Source organism: Chrysochloris asiatica, unplaced genomic scaffold (genome assembly GCF_000296735.1).
Source record: "Chrysochloris asiatica unplaced genomic scaffold, ChrAsi1.0 scaffold00041, whole genome shotgun sequence".
Classification (NCBI taxonomy): Eukaryota; Metazoa; Chordata; class Mammalia; order Afrosoricida; family Chrysochloridae; genus Chrysochloris; species Chrysochloris asiatica.
Genome location: NW_006408559.1, coordinates 11,568,312 through 11,587,222, shown reverse-complemented (window position 1 = coordinate 11,587,222; position 18,911 = coordinate 11,568,312). Strand labels below are relative to the sequence as shown.

Below are 18,911 nucleotides of genomic sequence, written 5' to 3'. Positions count from 1 at the left end.
AAAGCCTTTGAGTAGATAATAAAGCACAGGTAAACATCTTTCTGATATTCTCTGCTTTCAGCCAAGATCCATTGGACATCAGCAGTGATATCCCTCATTCCATGGCCTCTTCTGAATATGGCTTGAACCTCTGGAAGTTCTCTGTCAATGTATACTTGCAGTTGTTTCTGCATTACCATTAGTAAAACTTTACTCGCATGGGATATTAAAGAGATTGTCCGATAACTTCCGCATTCCATTGGGTCACCTGTCTTTGGAATGGGCACAAATACAGATTTCTTCCTATCAGTTGGCCGGATAGTTGTCTTCCGAATTTCTTGGCAGAGATGATTGAGTGCCTCCTGTGCTGCCTCACTTTCTTGAAAGATTCCAATTTTTATTCCATCAATTGCTGTTGCCTTGTTCTTTGCCAGTTCCTTCAATGTACCTTGGACTTCGTCCTTCAGTATCACTGGCTCTTGATCATATGTTATCTCTTGAAACGGTTGAACATCAACCATTTCCTTTTGGTACATTGACTCTGTGTATTCCTTCCATCTTCTTTTGATGCTTTCTGTGACCAGAAGAATGTTGAATGAGTGAAGCAGTGTGACTGGATCCTGAAACATTTCAGCCATTGTGTGAGGAAGCCCCGTCCCCTGCAACCTCCATCAGCCTCAGCACAGCGCAGTCACGCTGACCGTCCAGCTGAGCAGGGCAGGGCGGTGGCAGGGAACCCAGGCGGCAACCAGCTCACACACTAGTGAGAAATTACAGATGGTGGTTCATTCCAGCCACCATACAGCTGCATCCCAGCCCTCCTCAGGATGATTAAAAGCCAGCTGCCATCTAGTCGGTTCCAGCCCATGGCGCCCTCATGTGTGTCAAAGTAAAACTCCACTCCATCAGGGGCTTTCATTGGCTAAGTTTTCAGAAGTAAATCACCAGGCTTTTCTTCTGAGGTGCCTCACAATGGAGTGTCCAGTTAGTAACCAAGTATATTAACTGTTTCTACCATGTAGGGATTTCAGGTGACCACTGTGAGTTCTGTAATTCTGAATGGAACGTCTCCAATTAGAATTCATACAAGAATTGGAAGATACTCAACCGTTCAACAACAACCCCAAAATTCATATGGGAACCATGTATGAGAGGGTTTCTAAAGTTCATGGAAGGCTTGCAGAATGTGCCCTTTGGTTGGTTGTTTAAATGATTATATATTCCTTAGTGTTTTTGTGTACATTAAAAAAAAAAACACCAAAAAATAAAAAATAGAAGCAAATACTATTGAACGATGATGCACAGAGGGGATTGTAATCATTACAATGAAATGAAATATGATAGGATGAGTGTAAAGCCGATGTTCTCCCATGTAAACTATCACTCAATTCACAATAAAAGCTTAAAAAAAAAAAAAAAAAAGTACATGGAAGAAGTCCTTTATCTTGAGACCCCATTTTTCCATAAACTTTTTAGAGACCCGTCATATCAGTATTAATGTTACGTATCTATATTTCAGTTTTCTTTTGTTGTGGCTGTTGAGAGTATACACAGGAAAACGTAAACCAGCTCAGCTGTTTGTATATGTGCAATGCAGTTGTATCACCATTTCCAGCACCTTTTGTGTGCTGTTCCTCTCCCATTAACAGACACTTGCTGCCCCCTGAGGTTCCTGTAGAAATACCATGGGGAGTCTTGCCTGACTTCCGTTAGCCTCCTCTTCACACTGGGGAGGAAACTCAGATTCAAACTCAGCCCCGGGCCAATTCCTGTGGAGTGAAGTCCAAAGTGTCACACCTAGGCCTACAACCTTCTTTGTCGCATTCTAACACCAAACGCCCCTCCCACTGCGTCCTCACTTCTCTGCTGGGTTCAAGCATCTGTTACAGTGACCACCCAGAACTCATATCCATATTCGTAATTTGGGGGTTTATTAGTGAAGTAAACAGGATAGACTTTGGATAGAAAAGCCATATCAAGTAAATTTATGGTACCACAATTTCTACACAGTCTTTCCAAATTGGTGTTGTCAGGTTGATCCCACGTAGATAGATCGTGGAGTTCTGGTGTGGCATTGCAGGATAATGCACTGGACTGAAAGGTCGATTTGAACCACAAGGTTGGTGGTTCATACCTACCGTCTGCTCATTGGAAACCCTGGAGAGTTGCTGTGAGTGGAAACTGACTCAGCGGCACTTAGCAGCGACAACAAGATCATACTTGACAGCCCACAGTGCTCAAGGCTAACCCTCAACATTTATTACTTCTTGTTGTTAGGTGCAGTTGAGTTGATTCTAACTTACAGTGATCCACCACCCCCCCACCCCCACCCCGGACAACAGCACTCAGCACTGCCCGGTCCTATGTCATCCTCACAATCATTGGTACCCTTGAGCCCATTGCTGCTGCCACTGTGCCATTCAGTGTCATTGGGGGTCTTCCACTTCTGCACGGACTCCCCACTTTACCAAGCACGATGTCCTTCTCCAGGGACTGGTCCCTCCTGACAGCATGTGTAGTTTTGTAGTCAGATGCATGTGAGAGGACAGATCTCAGGACTTGGCCCGTCGCTGATGTCACATGAAGCTGCGGTGGCGTGGTGGCCTGAGGAAGCGTTTGTGGTCAACCAGACACTGACTCCTTCCTTCCTCCTGTGTGTTGTCCACAGCACTTCTCGGAGCTTCTGGATGAGTTCTCCCAGAACGTCTTGGGCCAGCTCCTGAATGACCCCTTCCTGTCGGAGAAGAGCGAGTCCATGGAGGTGGGACCGTCCCCGACGTCGCCTGCACCCCTCATCCAGGCTGAGCACAGTTACTCGCTGTGTGAGGAGCCGGGCACCCCGTCACCCTTCAGCCATGCTGCTCCTGGAGAGACCTTCCATGACGGTAATAGTCAGTCACCTGCAGACCTCTGGGGACCTGCTGGACCTGTGGCACCGTGGGCGGGCAGCTAGTCTTGCTTTAAGGGGTCTTAGATTCTAGTGTCGTTTAACAGAAAACAGTGGGTGGCTTTAGCACACAAATCGTTATTTTCTCACAGTTGCCGGGCTGTCGTTCCGAATGAGGGCACAGACCCAGGGTGGTCGGTTCCTCTCTGTCTGCTCTGGGGATGTTGCTGTCTCGGCTTCTGCAACGTTCTTGTCAACATTCCCTGGTGATCTCTACGAGGCACCTGTCTTTCCCCACAACTGCTTGTTATCTCTCTGTACCTGAATCTCTTCTTTTTCTGTCTCAAAATTCATTACGTTTAGGACACACCCTTCATCGATGTGGTCTCATTGACATAGCAAAGAAAACCCAATCCCAAATGGGGCCCATCACAGGTATGGGGGTTAAGATTCCAACACACAATTTGATTCATAAAAAGGGTTGGTGGTTTTTTTCTCTTGAGGAAAATGTTCTGATCCTTCTCCTCCATCCAAACGTTTGGGCATACCTTCTAACCTGTTTCTGACATCTTCTGTTGAACCCACGTAGATGGGATTTTCATGAGCTCTGAGTGTTCACCAGAAGGTCATGCGATCAAACCCAACAGCCACTCCACAGGAGAAATATGAGGCACTCTTCTTCCATAAAGATGAACGAGTCAGAAAACCTATGGGACGGTTCCATGCCGTCACATGGGGTCCCTGTGAAAAACCCACCCCCAACCCCTAATATCAGAGTCAGCTTGATGGCTGTGGGTTTGGTTTTGGGTTTAGAAGGAGCCCTGGTAGTACTAGAGGTCGGTAGTTCAAATCCAGCAGCCATTCCATGGGAGAAAGATGTGGCAGTCTCCTTTTCCAGTCTACTGTTAGACATGGTCTTGCCTTGAGTTGGTGTCTACTCGACAGCATTTTTTTTTTCTTTCCATTTTTAGAGAAAAAAACATAGACTATGTGTACTCCATCGTTTGTGAAAGGCAGTACTATACCCTGAAAGAGGGAAGGCAAGATAGGTTTTCTGTATCTTGAGAAACAAACCACACGTGGCGGCAGAATACTGAGATGATGCGTAATTAGTTGCAAAGGCTAACACCGGCAATGCTGTGCTCCACATTTCTCACCATAAGCCAATGGATGGCTGTGTGTACATATCACATACCTAATACTTGCCTCATGGGATTTTTCTTCTTAGGAATTTATTCACACACTATGTGTGTGCTTTGTGTGCAGATAAGTTTGTAGAAACTTGAAAATAGTTCATGGGGACATGAAATGGAAAGGTAATAGACGTCTTCCATGAACCTTGAGACGCCCCCTTGTATTTGTTACGAAGGGACTGTCAACTGAAATTTTATGTTCGATCTTCTTGGCCCCCCAGGACCAGAATCCCATTGGCACAGTTGTCTCTGCTGCATGCACAGAAATGACCAGGGTTGCTCATTTGGTGTCCTGTCCACTTTGGGTCTGGTTTACGTCTCTCTTGGTCTCCCTGTCCACCTGCTGGCTCATGGCACAGCAGCCAGCCCTGTTTTGTCACCGGGTGTGAAGACGTGCTCCTCACCATGAGACGGTGGCCTGTGTTACGTTTGCTCCTTGACAGCTGAACGTGATGCTGAACTAGTGTGGGTGTGACCTTCAGAAGGAAGCCGTCTCCATGAATCAGACAACTCGATGGATGGTTTCCGACTCCCCACAGCACGCTCCAACCCTTCCTTACCCGGTGATATTTTCCATCAGAAATGAAACTTAAAATGCATATGAACACGATGTGAAAAACCCACCCCAACCCCTAAGATCTCAGCTTCAAGTTTTGGAAATTACAGGGTGTGGATTGTAGACTGTCTGCCGACTCTTACATTTGTAGCTCAGCCAGTGATTCAAACATCCCAGGGATAATTCCACTTCTGAGTCGTGTGGCCTGACAAATCTTTCTGCCAGTAAAATAGAAAGATGAAAATAAGTTCATTGTAGAAAAATGGTAATACAAGTTCTCATTCCATCCTTGTTTGTCTTCTGTGCACCGTGGTCTCCTGGGGCACATTCGCCATTTCTTTCTCCACGAATCAAGATTTATTTCCTCTGAGGGACAAGGATGAGGGAACAGTTTATGGTTTAGGACGGCAGCACTTTTGTCTCATTTCAACTTCCCCGGCAAGTTGTTGTCACCAAACTTGTTACCAGCTTGACTTTGTTCATCGGAAACCATTTTCTAAATGATGTAACTAGTAGATCTAGCCTGCCAATCCACAAATACATATCAGCATAGCTTACAGTTGAGTTAGCCGTTTTGTATAAGAATTACGTTGAGAGCGAAGTAGAAATTTTGTTGCAGTAGTCTCTGATGTTGTTGTTGTTGTTGTTGCTCAGTGCTGTTGAGTCTGTTCCAACTCCTAGCAACCCTGTATAGGGTTTCTGAGGAACAGCTGGTGGGTTTGAACCGCCAGCCTTGCGGCAGAGTGTTTATGGTTCTGTTATCGTGGGTTTAAGGTCTTTGTCCACTCAGCTGTATTGTATCTACTAGTTACGTGGTTGCATAACAAACTTCCCCGGAATGTAGTCACTTCAGCCAATTGTTGTTAAGTACCATCGAGTCAGTTCTGACTTATAGTGACCCTGTATAGGGTTCCCGAGCAGTGGCTGGTGGGTTTGAACCACTGACTTTGTGGTTCAAAGTGACGTTGTGGTCCAGTGCTTACCCTACAGGCCACACCAGGACGCCGTTAAACAATAACTGTTTATTATTGCAGCTTTTGTGTCTGCTCGTTGGCTGGGGGCTGCCTCAGGGTCCCGGCCAGGCTCAGGTGGACTCACACCCATGTTTGGGCTGGGCTCACCTGAGAATGAGCCTGTTCCTTGTGTCCTGACTCGTCCTTCCCACGGTACTTGCATTTCAAGGCTGTGCCTCTGTTAAGACGCGAGCATCCGTTGTCCAGAATGAGTCATGTGGCCCAGCCCAGGGTAAGAATGGTCACACCTTTCAGAGAGGCGGGGATGAAGAGCTGGATGGTCACTTCTGCAGTTTGCTGCCTATCTGAAGGCACGCCTGACCTCAGTTGAAACAAGGATTGTGAATGAACGGGCCCGTTGAGTCCTTGGCCAGTCATTTCCATCCTTAGGTGCCAACCACAGCAGACAGCAGACCATGCCCATGTGTGATCTTCCATGGACCGCACACTTCCAGCATAGGAAATGCACAATGATGGGCAGTCCACTCCTAACGACAGCTGGGCATGGCTCGTAGTCAGTCAGATGTTTGTCTTAGTGTTCTTTCTGTGCATTAAGGAAAGCCCTGAAGAAATATTTCTTGATGCATGCAAACATTTTTGATACGATGATACGTGCAGTAATAAGGTTTGGATATGCAGAGTAACACCTGTTTGTTATTATGAACATTGTATGTGCATTGAATCTTTAATATAATAGGCTTACAGGGACTGGTTCGTAACTGCAAGTTGGACATAATTTGCATATTCATAAACTGGGCACTGCCTGTGCTGTTTTTAAAAGAAAAAAAAATTCATGTTCTGAATCAGTCTAGACCTTTCCGCTGTTAGTATTTTTGAGTGTTTCCTTTCTGTCTTTTTTCAGTCACTTTCTCCCTTCATAGGACCTCAGTTTATATTCAAGCCTTTTGTTCTCCTTAACGTTGTTTTCTCATAAGCCCTTCCCTGTGTTACTGAAAAGGCTTTGTGAATGTGAGCTTGGTGGCTCTATAAATGTTCTACTTTATGGATGTGCCCTAAGTTAACATTTTCCAGCATTGTGTTTATTTCCTGTGTTTTGTGATGAAAACGAGGCTGCACTGAGCAGATTGGTGCCCAGATCTGTACCCCCTGCTGCCTCTTTAGTATAATGTGATGGAAGCTGTAACTGTACCGAAGCATGCAGATGTTGTACTCTTCATGAGCCATGAGGTCTTTTGGCAAAGGTGTGTGTATCCGTGTCCCCATTGTCTGAAAAACGTTAAGTGCATCAAGTTGATTCCAACCCATAGTGACTTTGTATAGGGTTTCCGAGGAGCAGCTAGTGAGCTTGAACTGCCAATCTTTTAGTTCAAAGCGACTTTGCAGTCCAGTGCCTTAACCCACAGTGTGGTCTTAAAATTCTCTCAAATGCTAAAACATGTTTCAAGTAAGGGTCAGCTGTGTTGGGTGCTAACGAGTCGATTCCAACTCATGGTTTCCCCATGTGAAGAGTAGAACTGCTTCATAGGGTGGTCTTGACTGTGAGCCTGTCACCAGGGGTTTGTCCTGTGAGTCACGGGGTGGATTTGAACCACCAATCTTTGGGTTAGCTGCTGAGCTCCACCAGAGCTTAGCCAGAGACCTAGTTGCTGTAGAGCTGCACTGGGGTGGACTCATGAAGGCAGGGACTCGCTTGTGTTCTGTGCTAGGGGAAGACTGCGCCCTTGCCTTCTGTCTGGGAAGAATTCGTGTGTGTCTGAGAGCGGAGCCTGCGTTTCATGGGAGAAGTGACAGAGCTGGCCAGGTGGTACCTAAGTGCCTGCACTTCCCTCTGTGCACAGGGCCCAGGGCCCTGGGCCACCAAGAATCAGGAACACAAACCATCTAGTTCTGTTCCATGAAGATGTACTTTGAGAATGGCGTGGCTAGGTGTGGCTAGGTTGAGAGTATTTGATGCCCTGAGTTTTGTGTTTGTTCCATTACATCTGTGTTTGCTGGCGCCTGGCCGACTGTTTTATTTCAACAATCTCAACAAAAGGCCAGGGGCCCTCACAGCCTGGTGGTCTCGCTTCTTATCCTCGGGGATGCTGCCTGCTTCTCCAGACTCTCTGCTTCCGCCTCCACTGGTCACCAATCTCTCTTAAGCCACACCTGGAGGACACCTGGCTGGCTTCCAGGAGTGTGAGGTCTCTGAGCCAGGCAGCAGCAGATGGTGGCTGGGTGGAGGCAGTGTGCTTGGAGAGCGCTATCCCCAGCCTGTTCCCGGAAGTGTCTTCCTTTCTTTACAGAGTCTTCTAGTTCCTCAGCTCCTTTTCCTGTTAGAACCTTCTTGGTCCTATGCCCGACAAGCCCTCCTCCCCCACCACCCTGGCCAGAACACTGCAGCCCCCTCGTCTGTCTTCACCAGAAAGCTCTTTGTTCCTTCCTCAGCAAAGTCAGATGCAGAATTTTGCCTTATATTAATATCAGCTATGTCTCTGGAGCTCCCTGGCCCAGCCAGAGGGGAGTCAGTTTCCTGTATGTAAAATAATTTCTTGGTGTGAGTCCTTTTGGGGCGTTGTGACTAAGTTAACCTGTATAGGGTTTTCAAGGAGTGGCTGGTGCACTTGAACCGCAGACTTGCAGTTCAAACTGACTTTGCAGTCCAGTGCATTAGCCTGCAGTGCCATACCAGGACTCCGGGGCAGTAATGCCTCCAAACACATGTGATGTGTGTGTGTGTGTGTGTGTGTGTGTGCACGTTTTCATGCTTCTGGGAGCACATCTTTGCTCAGCACTGGCCTCAGGTTAGCAAAACTGCTGTCAGGTGAGTTCTCTGATGCCGAGGTTGGCAGGCTGGGTGTCTGTTTCCTCTCCTGTCCTCCCCACCCCATCTATATTCTCAACTGTTGAGTGGCACCCACAGGTGATAAAGTGGAGGATCATCTTTGTGGGAGCAGATCACCAGCTCCTTCTTCCTAGTCTTCTTCTAGAAGCTCAGCTGGACTCTGTACAGCTTTACAGCTCCATGGCTGGCTCCACTGTCCATGATGGCAGCTGCACACGAGATGCCTTGGCTGGGAAGGCTCAGCCAGGTCTAAGGCTTAGGTAAGGGTGGAAGCATACGGAAAACACCCTCGTGTTCCAGAGAGGTCCTCTGGAAGAAGGTGGAAACTTCCTGACCATCCTCTTGATTCCTTCTTCTGAGACCTCATTGCCAACCATTTGCCCTAAATTTTAAAAGGATTTTAAATGTCTTCTTAATTAATTTTTGCTTCTATTTATTCCTTTTTTTTTTTTAAATTGTTGATGTACACAAAAACACTCAGGAATAGATCATCATTTAAACAACCAAAGGGCACATTCAGCAAGCCTGCCTCCTGGCCACCAACACCCAGCCTTTCTCTTTCCATGAGTTTAGAGTCCTCGGCTGCTCTCTCTCTCTCCATGTCCTCATCTCCTTCTCTATCTCTGGTGTCTCTGCTTCTCTGGATAGGGGCCCATTTATTTTTGACTAGATACCTCCATTAGTTAACAAACCTAACGAAGTGACCCACCACCTGGTGAAAATTCTCCCACCAACATCCCATTCCTCGCCCACCCAGCCTCCTCTGGGAGCCATGGTTCCTTCTCTTTCCTCTCACGGTTTTCCCAGCACATTCGCCCAAGCAAAGGCAGCTGTCGAGTCTGGCTTTGTCCTCCATGTCTTTACCTGCTTACCCCTTACCCCTCTCTCGTCTGTTTGTTTGCCTCCCCCTTTGCTACTCTCAGCGGCGCTCTGGTGGAGCCTGTTTGCAGGGGAGGAACCAGTGGTCTTCTGGGGCATTGATTGGCTCCCTGGTGCCCTGAGCGAGCTCATGTGTCTACCTGTCTCTTTCCTGTAGATGAGGTGGAGAATGAGAGCTGGTTCCTGTCTACAGACTTCTCGTCAACAACCATCAAGACAGAGCCCATTACAGACGAGCCACCCCCAGGACTTGTCCCCTCTGTAATGCTGACCATCACAGCTATCACCACCCCTCTGGAAAAGGAGGCACGCCCTCTGGACATGCATACTGGGGTACACTCAATTTTCTTTCAGATCAAGAGGTTGGGTCTCAAGATAGAGATTCTTGCCCTCCAATCAGGAGTCCTGGTGTGGCGCTGTGAGCTAATGTGTCAGACTGTAAAGTCGTTTGAACTGCAAGGTCGGTGGTTCAAGCTCACCAGCTGCTACTTGGAAACCCTACACAGGGTTGCTATGGGTCAGAATTGACTTGATGGCACTTTACAACGACAATCAGGGATGTTGTCTTGCTGGAGTCCATGGTTGTCTGGGTGACCTAGAATCTGTCTGCTCCTTTGTATGAAATCCCTGGACCATGCAGATGGTTTGCAGGCTCAGCTGTTAGCCAAGAGGTTAGAGGTTCAAGTTCACCCAGAGGACCTCTGGAGGTAGACCAGCAGAAGCACACTTGGGCATCTTTTCACAGCTGTGGGAAACCTGTGTTTCCTTACTTCTGAAGACCCAGCAGTGACTTCGCTGACATTCTTGCAGTGAGATTGTCTAAGGCAGGGAAGGGGACAGTCAGTAGATGTTTGGTGCTGGCTCCGTTCCTTCTGGGTAGGAGTTGCAGGGTTCTAGACGGAGCTTTCGACACTTGCCCACTGGGGTTCCTACCTCAGTAGCTCCCCAGGCCTCTCTCCCGGGCTTCATTGGGGTGGGCTCCTGGGGTATGCCTGAGTGTCCCTGCCCCACAAGACTTCAGATCAGCTGACTTCTGGCACCCTCTGAACTTCACAGTGTTTTGGATGGCTTGTGTTTCACAGGTAGGTCCCTAGACTTCTTTCAAGGGACTGAGCTCCTGATCTCGAGCCAACAGTATTTTCAATTAGCAGCCGAGTGTTAACTGTTTGCTTCACCTACAAGACTTTGTTGTTGTTTTTGTTGTTAAATGCCTTCGAGTCAGATGTGACTCAGAGTTACCCTGTTTAGGGTTTCCAAGGAGTGACTGGTGAGCTTGAACTGCCAACCTTAGGGTTCAAACCAACCTTGCAGTCCAGTGCATTAACCCACAACACCACACAGAGACTCCAAAAAACCCTGCAACTGGCTGTGATCAATCAGTTGTAAAAGCCCACTGTACCCAGACAGCCTTTTTATTTTGAAGGATGTAACTAACGCAGGTCAGGGCCTGGCCTTGCCACTTTTCTCTGTCCCTGACCTGGTACATGAGAGTTCCAGGCCATGAGGAAGCTGGAGGAGAAGATGTGGCATGGTGACCTCAGTCTCCGATAAAAGGAAAAAATGGCAGTGGTCCAGTAGCCCCTTTACAAAACTTAGTAGAAGATTCTGGGATAAATGCATTTGTGGAGCCATAAGAATAGCAGATAGAGACACTGATGTGTGAGCCCTGAGGTTTTTCCTTTAGGGTATGTAGGGCTCCCTGGACAGTCCTGGTGTGGTGCCAGAGAACAGCACTGCAAGGTCGGTGGTTCCAACTCACCAGCTGCTCCTTGGAAACCCTCTACAGGGTCCTTATGAGTCAGAATCGACTTGAGAAACTTAACCTTAACAACAAGGGTTCCCTGGTGTGGCACTGTAGGATAAGCAGTAGACTGCTAACCACCAGGTCAGCAATTCACAAACCCACCAGCTATTCCTCACAAACCCTCTGCTGGGTGGCTAGGAGTCAGAATGGACTCAGTGGCAATTAACAACAAAAGAGTTCCCTCAGTGAAGGGCTTGTGGCTTGAGTCCCCCACAAGCACCTATAATCTACTAAAAAGATCTGCCATTGAAACCCACGTGGAGCGCAGTTCTACTCCACGACCATGAGACAGTCGACTGTATGGCCTCTACTTAGGGCTTCATCAGTAGTACTATGGTGTGGGAATGAGAGCCTGCCCAGCCATCCCTAGAGAATCAAGGCGTTCTGAGAGGAAGACACAGACCACCCAGGGGCTCATCTGCGAGTTCCTCAGTGTTGGGGTTTGTATTAAAAGCCGTGTTTGAAATTCTCTCTGTAGGTGGAGTCCTCATGCCAGACAGTTTTCCCCAAGATTAAGCTGGAACCTCACGAGGTGGACCAGTTCCTCAACTTTTCTCCTAAGGAAGGTGTGTCTGTCTCCCCAGCTTCCCAGCACACATGCTCAGTCTGAAGAGACGGGGACTGAGTTTCCATCCACAACAGGAATGGCTTGCTGTGAACGCTTTGTTCTTACAAACCTTTTACAGTGAAGGTTTGAGAGGCAAATCTTAGTATGCTGTCCGGAGTGAATTTTCATTATTGTCATTGTCCCTGCTGCCATCAAGATTCCCCTGCCTGGTTCTGTACCCCCTTGGGGTCAGTTGTGCATCAAATGAATTTCAGTGGCTGATTTTCCAGAAGATAGCCAGGTCTTTCTTCCAAGGCACCCCTGGGTGGATTCAAACCATTAACCTTTCAGTTAGCACCCCACAGGGGCCTCATTATCAGTAAGGAGGGATGAATGTAGCAGCCGGAACCACTGTAGGAGGGTGTTGGGACTAGACATGTTGAGGGTGATTTTGGCGTGCCCTTTGGCTCTTAAGAGGACTCTTAAGTAAAGGATCCTGGCATTTGGCTTATTGTTACTCCCCCAAAAGGATTACGTTAGAAGATGACCACTTTCATAGAGTCCTGTCTGCATCCACCCCGTAGCTCCTTCATTCTGGGGTTGAGCAGTGTACACAGTTTGCTTAACCAGCGCCCAGAGGTCGTTGGTGGCTCTGTGTGGGAGACTTGGGTTTGATTCCCAGCAAGTGCACCTTGTGCGTGCCTCCAGCCGTCTGTCCTCGAAGGCCGGCATGTGTCTGGGTACTGTGCAGCTTCCAGACTAAGACTAGGAAGAAAGGACTGGTGATCTACTTCTGAAAACCAGTCAGAGAAAGCCCTCTCAGTCACAATGGTGCAATTGGGACCCAGCAAGGGGAGGGTGCAGGATTGGGCAGTGTTCTGTTCCCCTGTGTACAGAGCTCCACGAGCTGGGGGCCGGCAGTGGCGAGGTGCTTCCCATTGCTGTTTCATGGACAAACCCACTGTCTTTCCTCCAGCCTCCGTGGACCACCTGCACCTCCCACCAACCCCTCCCAGCAGCCACAGCAGTGATTCCGAGGGCAGCCCGAGCCCCAACCCACGCCTGCACCCCTTCAGCCTGCCACAGACTGCCAGTCCCGCCCGGGCCGGGGTGCGGGCCCCCTCCTCTCTGTCCAGCTCGCCCCTCCTCACCGCCCCCCACGTGAGTATTGAGTTGATGCTTCCAGATATGAGCTCTGTCCATCCAAGTGTGCCCCTCGGGTGACCTCTGTCCGTACAGGTGTGCCCCTCGGGTGAGCTCCGTCCATCCAGGTGTGCCCCTCGGGTGAGCTCCTTCCATCCAGGTGTGCCTCTTGGGTAAGCTCTGTCCGTACAGGTGTGCCCCTTGGGTGCACTCTGTCCATCCCGGTGTGCCCCTCAGGTGAGCTCCGTCCATCCTGGTGTGCCCCTCAGGTGCCCTTCGTCCATCCCGGTGTGCCCCTCGGGTGCCGTCCTTCTATCCAGGTGTGTCATCCAGGGTATGCTGCTCGGGGCAATTTGATTTTCACTCTCAAGAATCTTTCTAGAGTCATGGTGTAGTGCTGTAGGATAAGCCCTGGATGGCTAGCCTCAAAGTCAGTAGTTCAAGCCCACTAGGTGCCCCTCAGACACGTACGAGAAGGCTCTAACAAGAACCTCTCCGTGCACAGTCGTCAGCACTGATGACAGCCTCACCACCCTTACACGGTTCCCTTCTTTTTCATCCAAGTCTTAGTCATATGTTTATTCTATGTAGTCCTGGTGTGGTGCTGTCGGGTAAGCACAGGACTGCTGACCACAAAGTTGGTGGTTCATACCCACCGGCAGCTCCTTGGAAACCCTACACGGGGGCTGTGAGTCGGAGTGGATTTTCAATGGCACATAACAACCACAGAAGCACGAGGAGTAAAACTTTTGCTATTTTTTAATCTCCTCAAAATGAGAAGTATTTGTCACAACTGTAGGTGCTCTGTATGGTCCACGGAGCCCTGCTGGTGCTGTGGGATAAACTGCTAACCACAGGGTTGTAAGTTCAAACCCACCAGCGCCTCCTCAGGAGAAAGATGGAGTTTTCTGCCCCTGGAAACCTTGCACAAGGTTGCTGTGACTGACTTGATGATACATAACCACAGCGATAGCGTAGTGGTTACGAATCGGGCTGCAAACCTCATGGTCAGCAGTTCGAAACAACCAGCTGTTCCGCAGGAGAAAGATGAGGCTTTCTGCTCCCATAAAGATTTACAGCCTCGGAAACCCTATACGGGGTCACTATAAGTCAGAACCAACTCCACAGCACATAACAACAACAACCACAGCATATGGCCTGTAGGCGCCCTGGTGACACAGTGGTTAAAGCATGTCACTGAGAGGTTGATGGTTCGAACCCACCAGCTGGTCCACAGGAGACAGCTGAGGCAATCTGCTTCTGTAAAGATGTGCTGTCTGAAAGCCCTTTGGGCAGTTCCACTCTGATCTTTAGGGTCTCCCCGGGCGGAATCCACTCTTGGGCTACTTTGTGGGAGACGCCTGGGGGTCTGACTTACGATAAGCCTTCATGCTGGTGAGCCCTTCCAGGAGGCTGGGTCTTTCCCCTTCCTCACACGTTACCTCCCACACACACACATATCTCCTCCATTTCTGCATCCTCGTCTTGGCTCCGTGTTCTCCTCAGGACCAGAGAGGGCGCCTCTCTCTCAGGTCACACGCCAGTCACCAAAGCGGCCCCCACTCACCTCCATCTTTCCCTGATTTTACAGAAGCTCCAGGGGTCGGGCCCGCTGGTTCTGACTGAGGAGGAGAAAAGGACCCTGATGGCCGAGGGCTACCCCATCCCCACCAAACTGCCCCTCACCAAGTCGGAGGAGAAGGCGCTGAAGAAAATCCGCAGGAAAATCAAGAATAAGGTGAGCCTGATGGCATGGTGGGTTCAGTGTGGGGGCTGCTAACCTTACAGAGGTTGGCAGTTCGAACCCACCAGCTGTTCCTTGGGAGAAAGATGAGGCAATTGGTTTCCGTAAGATTAGGCCTTGAAAGCCTTGTGGGGAAGCTCAACCCTGTCCCACAGAGTTGTTATGAGTTGGAATCCACTCCACGGGTTCAAATCTAGCTAACTGGGAGCAGAGACGGGGCAGGTGGAGCCTGCGTCCTGCCGTGACGCCTCCTCAGTGGCTAAGAGTCTGGACCATAGTTAACCCTTCCCGATGGGGGGAGAAAGATCAGCACAATCCAAAGGGGCCCATCTTCCTCAGCCCCATCTGCTGTCTGTCCACTCTGTAGGAAAGTGGACTCCAAAATGAGGTGCGTACACTCTGTGGCAGGAGCCTTGGTGGCACAGTGGTTAAGCGCTGGCCAGTGAGTTAAAAAGTTGGCAGATTGAACCCACCCCACAGTGTTGCGGGATGAAGACCTGCTGGAGATTTTCACAGCCTAGAACGCTCTCTGGTCAGTTCTGCTCTGTCACACGGGGTCCCTGTAAGTCAGAGTCCACTCAACAGCATCCACCAACAGCGCCGCCCTGTGAGCCCCTGGTGCACAGCAGGGGACAAGAGAAGCTTCCATTTGTGTTTCTGTACTTTTTACCATCTCAGCCTTCCACCTTATTTTCCTTAGCAAACATGCATATGAAGTTTTAAATAAAGAGTAAGATGTGAGCTGTACCAAACCAGGACCAGAGAGGGTGGTAAGCATGGTTCATCTCAAGTCAGGGCTTACTTGGTGAGGCCCAGACTCAGTGAGGCAGAGATGAGCCACAGGCTGAATAAAACAATGTCATTGTTGTTGTGTGCTGTCGAGTCAGTTCTGACCCATAGCGACCCTGTACAGGGTTTCCGAGGCTGTAAATCTTTACGGGAGCAGAAAGCCTCATCTTTCTCCTGCGAAACAGCTGGTAGTTTCGAACTGCTGACCTTGCAGTTCGCAGCCCGATTCGTAACCACTACGCTACCAGAGCTCCTTAAGTAAAGCAATAGGGGAGGCCCAAAGAGCCAGTGGACTTCCGTGATCTCCTGTTTGCTTACAACCTGTTTACTTATGAAGCTGGAAACAAATCCTTCTTTTGATTCTGCCCCACATCTCAGATTTCTGCCCAGGAGAGCAGGAGAAAGAAGAAAGAATACATGGACAGCTTGGAGAAAAAGTAAGCCTCCTGCCACACTGGCCCGGGCTTGTTGGGCAGCATCTAGAGAGCTGTGGGGAAAATCAGCTCCTTGGGCACCCAGTGAGCCCCGCGTGATCCTGCTAACCACAAGGTTTGGTGGTTCAAATCTACCAGCCGCTCCGTGGAGGAAAGATGTGGCATTCTCGCAAGTTGAAAACCACTGAGTGGCAGTGAATTTGGTTTTTGGTTTTAGTGCCCGTTGGTTTATCAGCTGTGCGTGCCTGCCACCTAGTGGCTGATTGGAGGTACCGCTTGTAAGTGTGGCAGGAAGTAATCCACATCGGTCATGCTAGATGCTTGAACCACACTTCTCTGGCCATTGTGGGGTCGTGAGGTGTCCTGTCAGACAGGAACACCTGTTAACTTCCACACTGTGAATCACTCTTCTGCCCTTGGTGGTGCAAACAGTGAACGCACTCAGCTAGTCACCAGAAGGCTGGAGACTTCAGTACTTCTAGAGGTACCTCAGAAGAAAGTCTTGGCCATCGACTTCCGAAAAACCAACCTTGGAAGCTCTCTGGAGTGCAGTTCTACTAGTCATGCTCTGGGGACTAGCCGATCGTCTTCTTTCTCTCTCCTCCATAGAGTGGAGTCTTGCTCAACTGAGAACTTGGAGCTGCGGAAGAAGGTGGAGGTTCTGGAGAACACAAACAGGTCTGTGTAGCTGGTGGGCCAGGGGCTGGTGGCTGTGAAAGGTGGGAAGAGGGACCCAGAGCAAGGGTCAGAGAGAGAGCAGTGTGGGAGACCTCCCCCAGCCGTGCACACACCTAGAACATGCATGAAAGCACACACAGGTACAAACTTGAGCAGACACGTGCCTGTGCACACACATGCTTGAACACACAGATGTGTACAGCCATGCACACACATGCATGCTCACACACACAACACACATTCATGAACACACACACAGAAACACAGAACACAGGTGTGCACGTGAGCACACAGGTACATACTGACACACATGTAATGACACTATACACCTACACAGGTACACACACACGTTCTTTACTTCCGTCAGGTGCAGGACAGGTGAAGTGTCTGATACTCACTGAGGCACCACTGGCTTGAGGTGAAAGGGAAGACAGAGGAGAGGTGGCCAGTGGCTTCCCTGACAGTGACCTCAGATTTAGGGGTGGACAAAGAGGCACCAACCAGTCAGTGCCCCCCAGTGTTAATAAAAAATGACTGAAAAATAAGACGATCATGTTTATTTGTTTTTAATGTCACATCCATTTTGAAGGCTAATTGTGGGGCAGAGTGAGGGACTGAGCTCTTCTGGTCCTACTGCCCCCATTACAGAGAAGAGGAAACGGCTCAGAGAGGCTAGGTGAGTGGCCCAAGGTCACACAGCAGATGCCAGCACAGTGATCTGGCTTTGAAGCCTCAGTGTAGAAGAACAGATTGTGATCCCTCCCAGGGTCGTAGGCAGGACAAAGACGTTAAGATCTAGGGCTAAGAAATTAGCTTCTGGAGAGTTTCAGCCAGAACCGGTATAAATGCTGTGTGAGTGAGTGTACCTGTGCTTTAAAGATGAAATCATTCATTAGCTGCCACCCTTAGGAATACAGACCCAGTGACCCAAGCGGAGAACAGTATTCATTCATCTCTTTCAGGGGTGACATCAGTGGCTAATCCCAATTGTGTGGAATTTACATTAAACCGCTCATGTGCTATCTGCCAAGGGTATCACATGTGACAACCGTTCGCTGAGTCTTCATGGTTCGTTGTCAGAACAGCCAGCTGTTCTCTTCCTAACAGCAGCCATCCGTGGGAATGTGGGGACATTGTCCTCCTGCCATTCTGGCCGTGCTGTGTGGACAGGCTGCTGGACCTCCCCTGATCTCACGGTGGGGGGTGTTCCCACTGAGTCAGCTCCGACTCACGGCGCCCCCGTACAACAGAGCAAACACCGCCCAGTCCTGCACTGTCTTCACGTTCCTCGCTATGAGTCCAGTGTTGTGGCCACTGGGTCTTGTGATTGCGTACAGGCTAGTACTGGGCCGCATCGCCAGGATCGGGTTGGGCAGTGTTCTCTGTGCTCCATAGAGTTTTCCCTGGCTAAATTTTGAAAGTAGCCTTTTAAAACCATGCCCTTCCTCCTAATTTGTCATAGTCTGAGGGTTCTGCTAAAACCTGCCTACCGTGGGGTAACCCTCCTGGTATTTGAAAAGGTAGCCAGCAGCCTAGCTTCCAGCATCCCAACACCACACAGACCATCCCGGTGTGCCAGACTGCCAGACTGTGTGGTGTGGAGAGGCCAAGGAGACGTTCAGATTTCACTGCCCAGCCTGGCCCTTCATCTTCCAAGCCTTGCTCCCTGCTGGTCTCCACTGTCCCTGGCCTCAGAGGGCATCTCTGGCAGGGTTTTACTTGACTCCCAAGCCCAAGTCGGCAGCTGTCTCTTCAGCATCCTGGGCAGATTGGAGCACTGGGCACCACGGAGGGGCTTTGCCCTCATGAAACCCCAGCCTTGAACCAGGTGGATAGGGAACAAAGAACTTGTTATCAGTGACTGTTGGTTTCTAGGGTGGTCTTATCTTGGGCTCCGGGTGTCAGATCTCTTCTCTGCCACACAGGGGCGGCAGAGGCACAGACAGGCTGTGAATCTCAGAGTCTGAGCTGCCATTCCTATGAGTGGTCACCCCTCCTGATCAGGCTGGCTTGGGCACAGCCAAGTTTTTAAAAAGAAAGAATTCGTAAGTCATGTATGTCCATTGTGACCCTATATTAGAAAGTATAATTCAGAAAGAAGAAAAGTCACAATCCTCTCACCTCGAAGTGTTTTCCTGTTTGAAATATTGGGTGTGGAGTTCTGGTCTGGCACTCACAGTGTGTGGCTGCTGGTTGAAAGGTTGGAGGTTCGAATCTACCCAGACTCCTTGGATAAAAGACCTGGCAATCTTCTGAAAAAAAAAAAAAAAAGTCCACTGAGAGCTCTGTGGTGTATGGTTCTACTCTCACACACAGGGAATACCATGAGTGGATTCTGCGTAAGAAAAACCAGCCACTGAGAACCCTGTGGGCACAGTTCTACTCTGACACACATGGGGGCACCATGAGTGGGGTCTACTTACGAAAAATCATCCACTGAGAACCCTGTGGAGCACAGTTCTACTGTGACACACATGGGG

The 18,911-nt window shown here is 49.4% G+C and overlaps 1 protein-coding gene across 1 annotated transcript in view; it reads left to right on the top strand.

Annotated features, from left to right (window-relative positions):
* Positions 1-18,911, top strand: part of CREB3L2 (cAMP responsive element binding protein 3-like 2) — an 89,609-nt gene that overhangs the window by 63,982 nt on the left and 6,716 nt on the right. Inside the window, exons 2-8 of the mRNA XM_006861162.1 lie at positions 2,648-2,864; positions 9,450-9,625; positions 11,575-11,662; positions 12,620-12,804; positions 14,378-14,524; positions 15,698-15,756; positions 16,363-16,431. Coding sequence (XP_006861224.1) covers positions 2,648-2,864; positions 9,450-9,625; positions 11,575-11,662; positions 12,620-12,804; positions 14,378-14,524; positions 15,698-15,756; positions 16,363-16,431 — 941 coding nt within the window. The remainder of the gene's footprint in view (positions 1-2,647; positions 2,865-9,449; positions 9,626-11,574; positions 11,663-12,619; positions 12,805-14,377; positions 14,525-15,697; positions 15,757-16,362; positions 16,432-18,911) is intronic.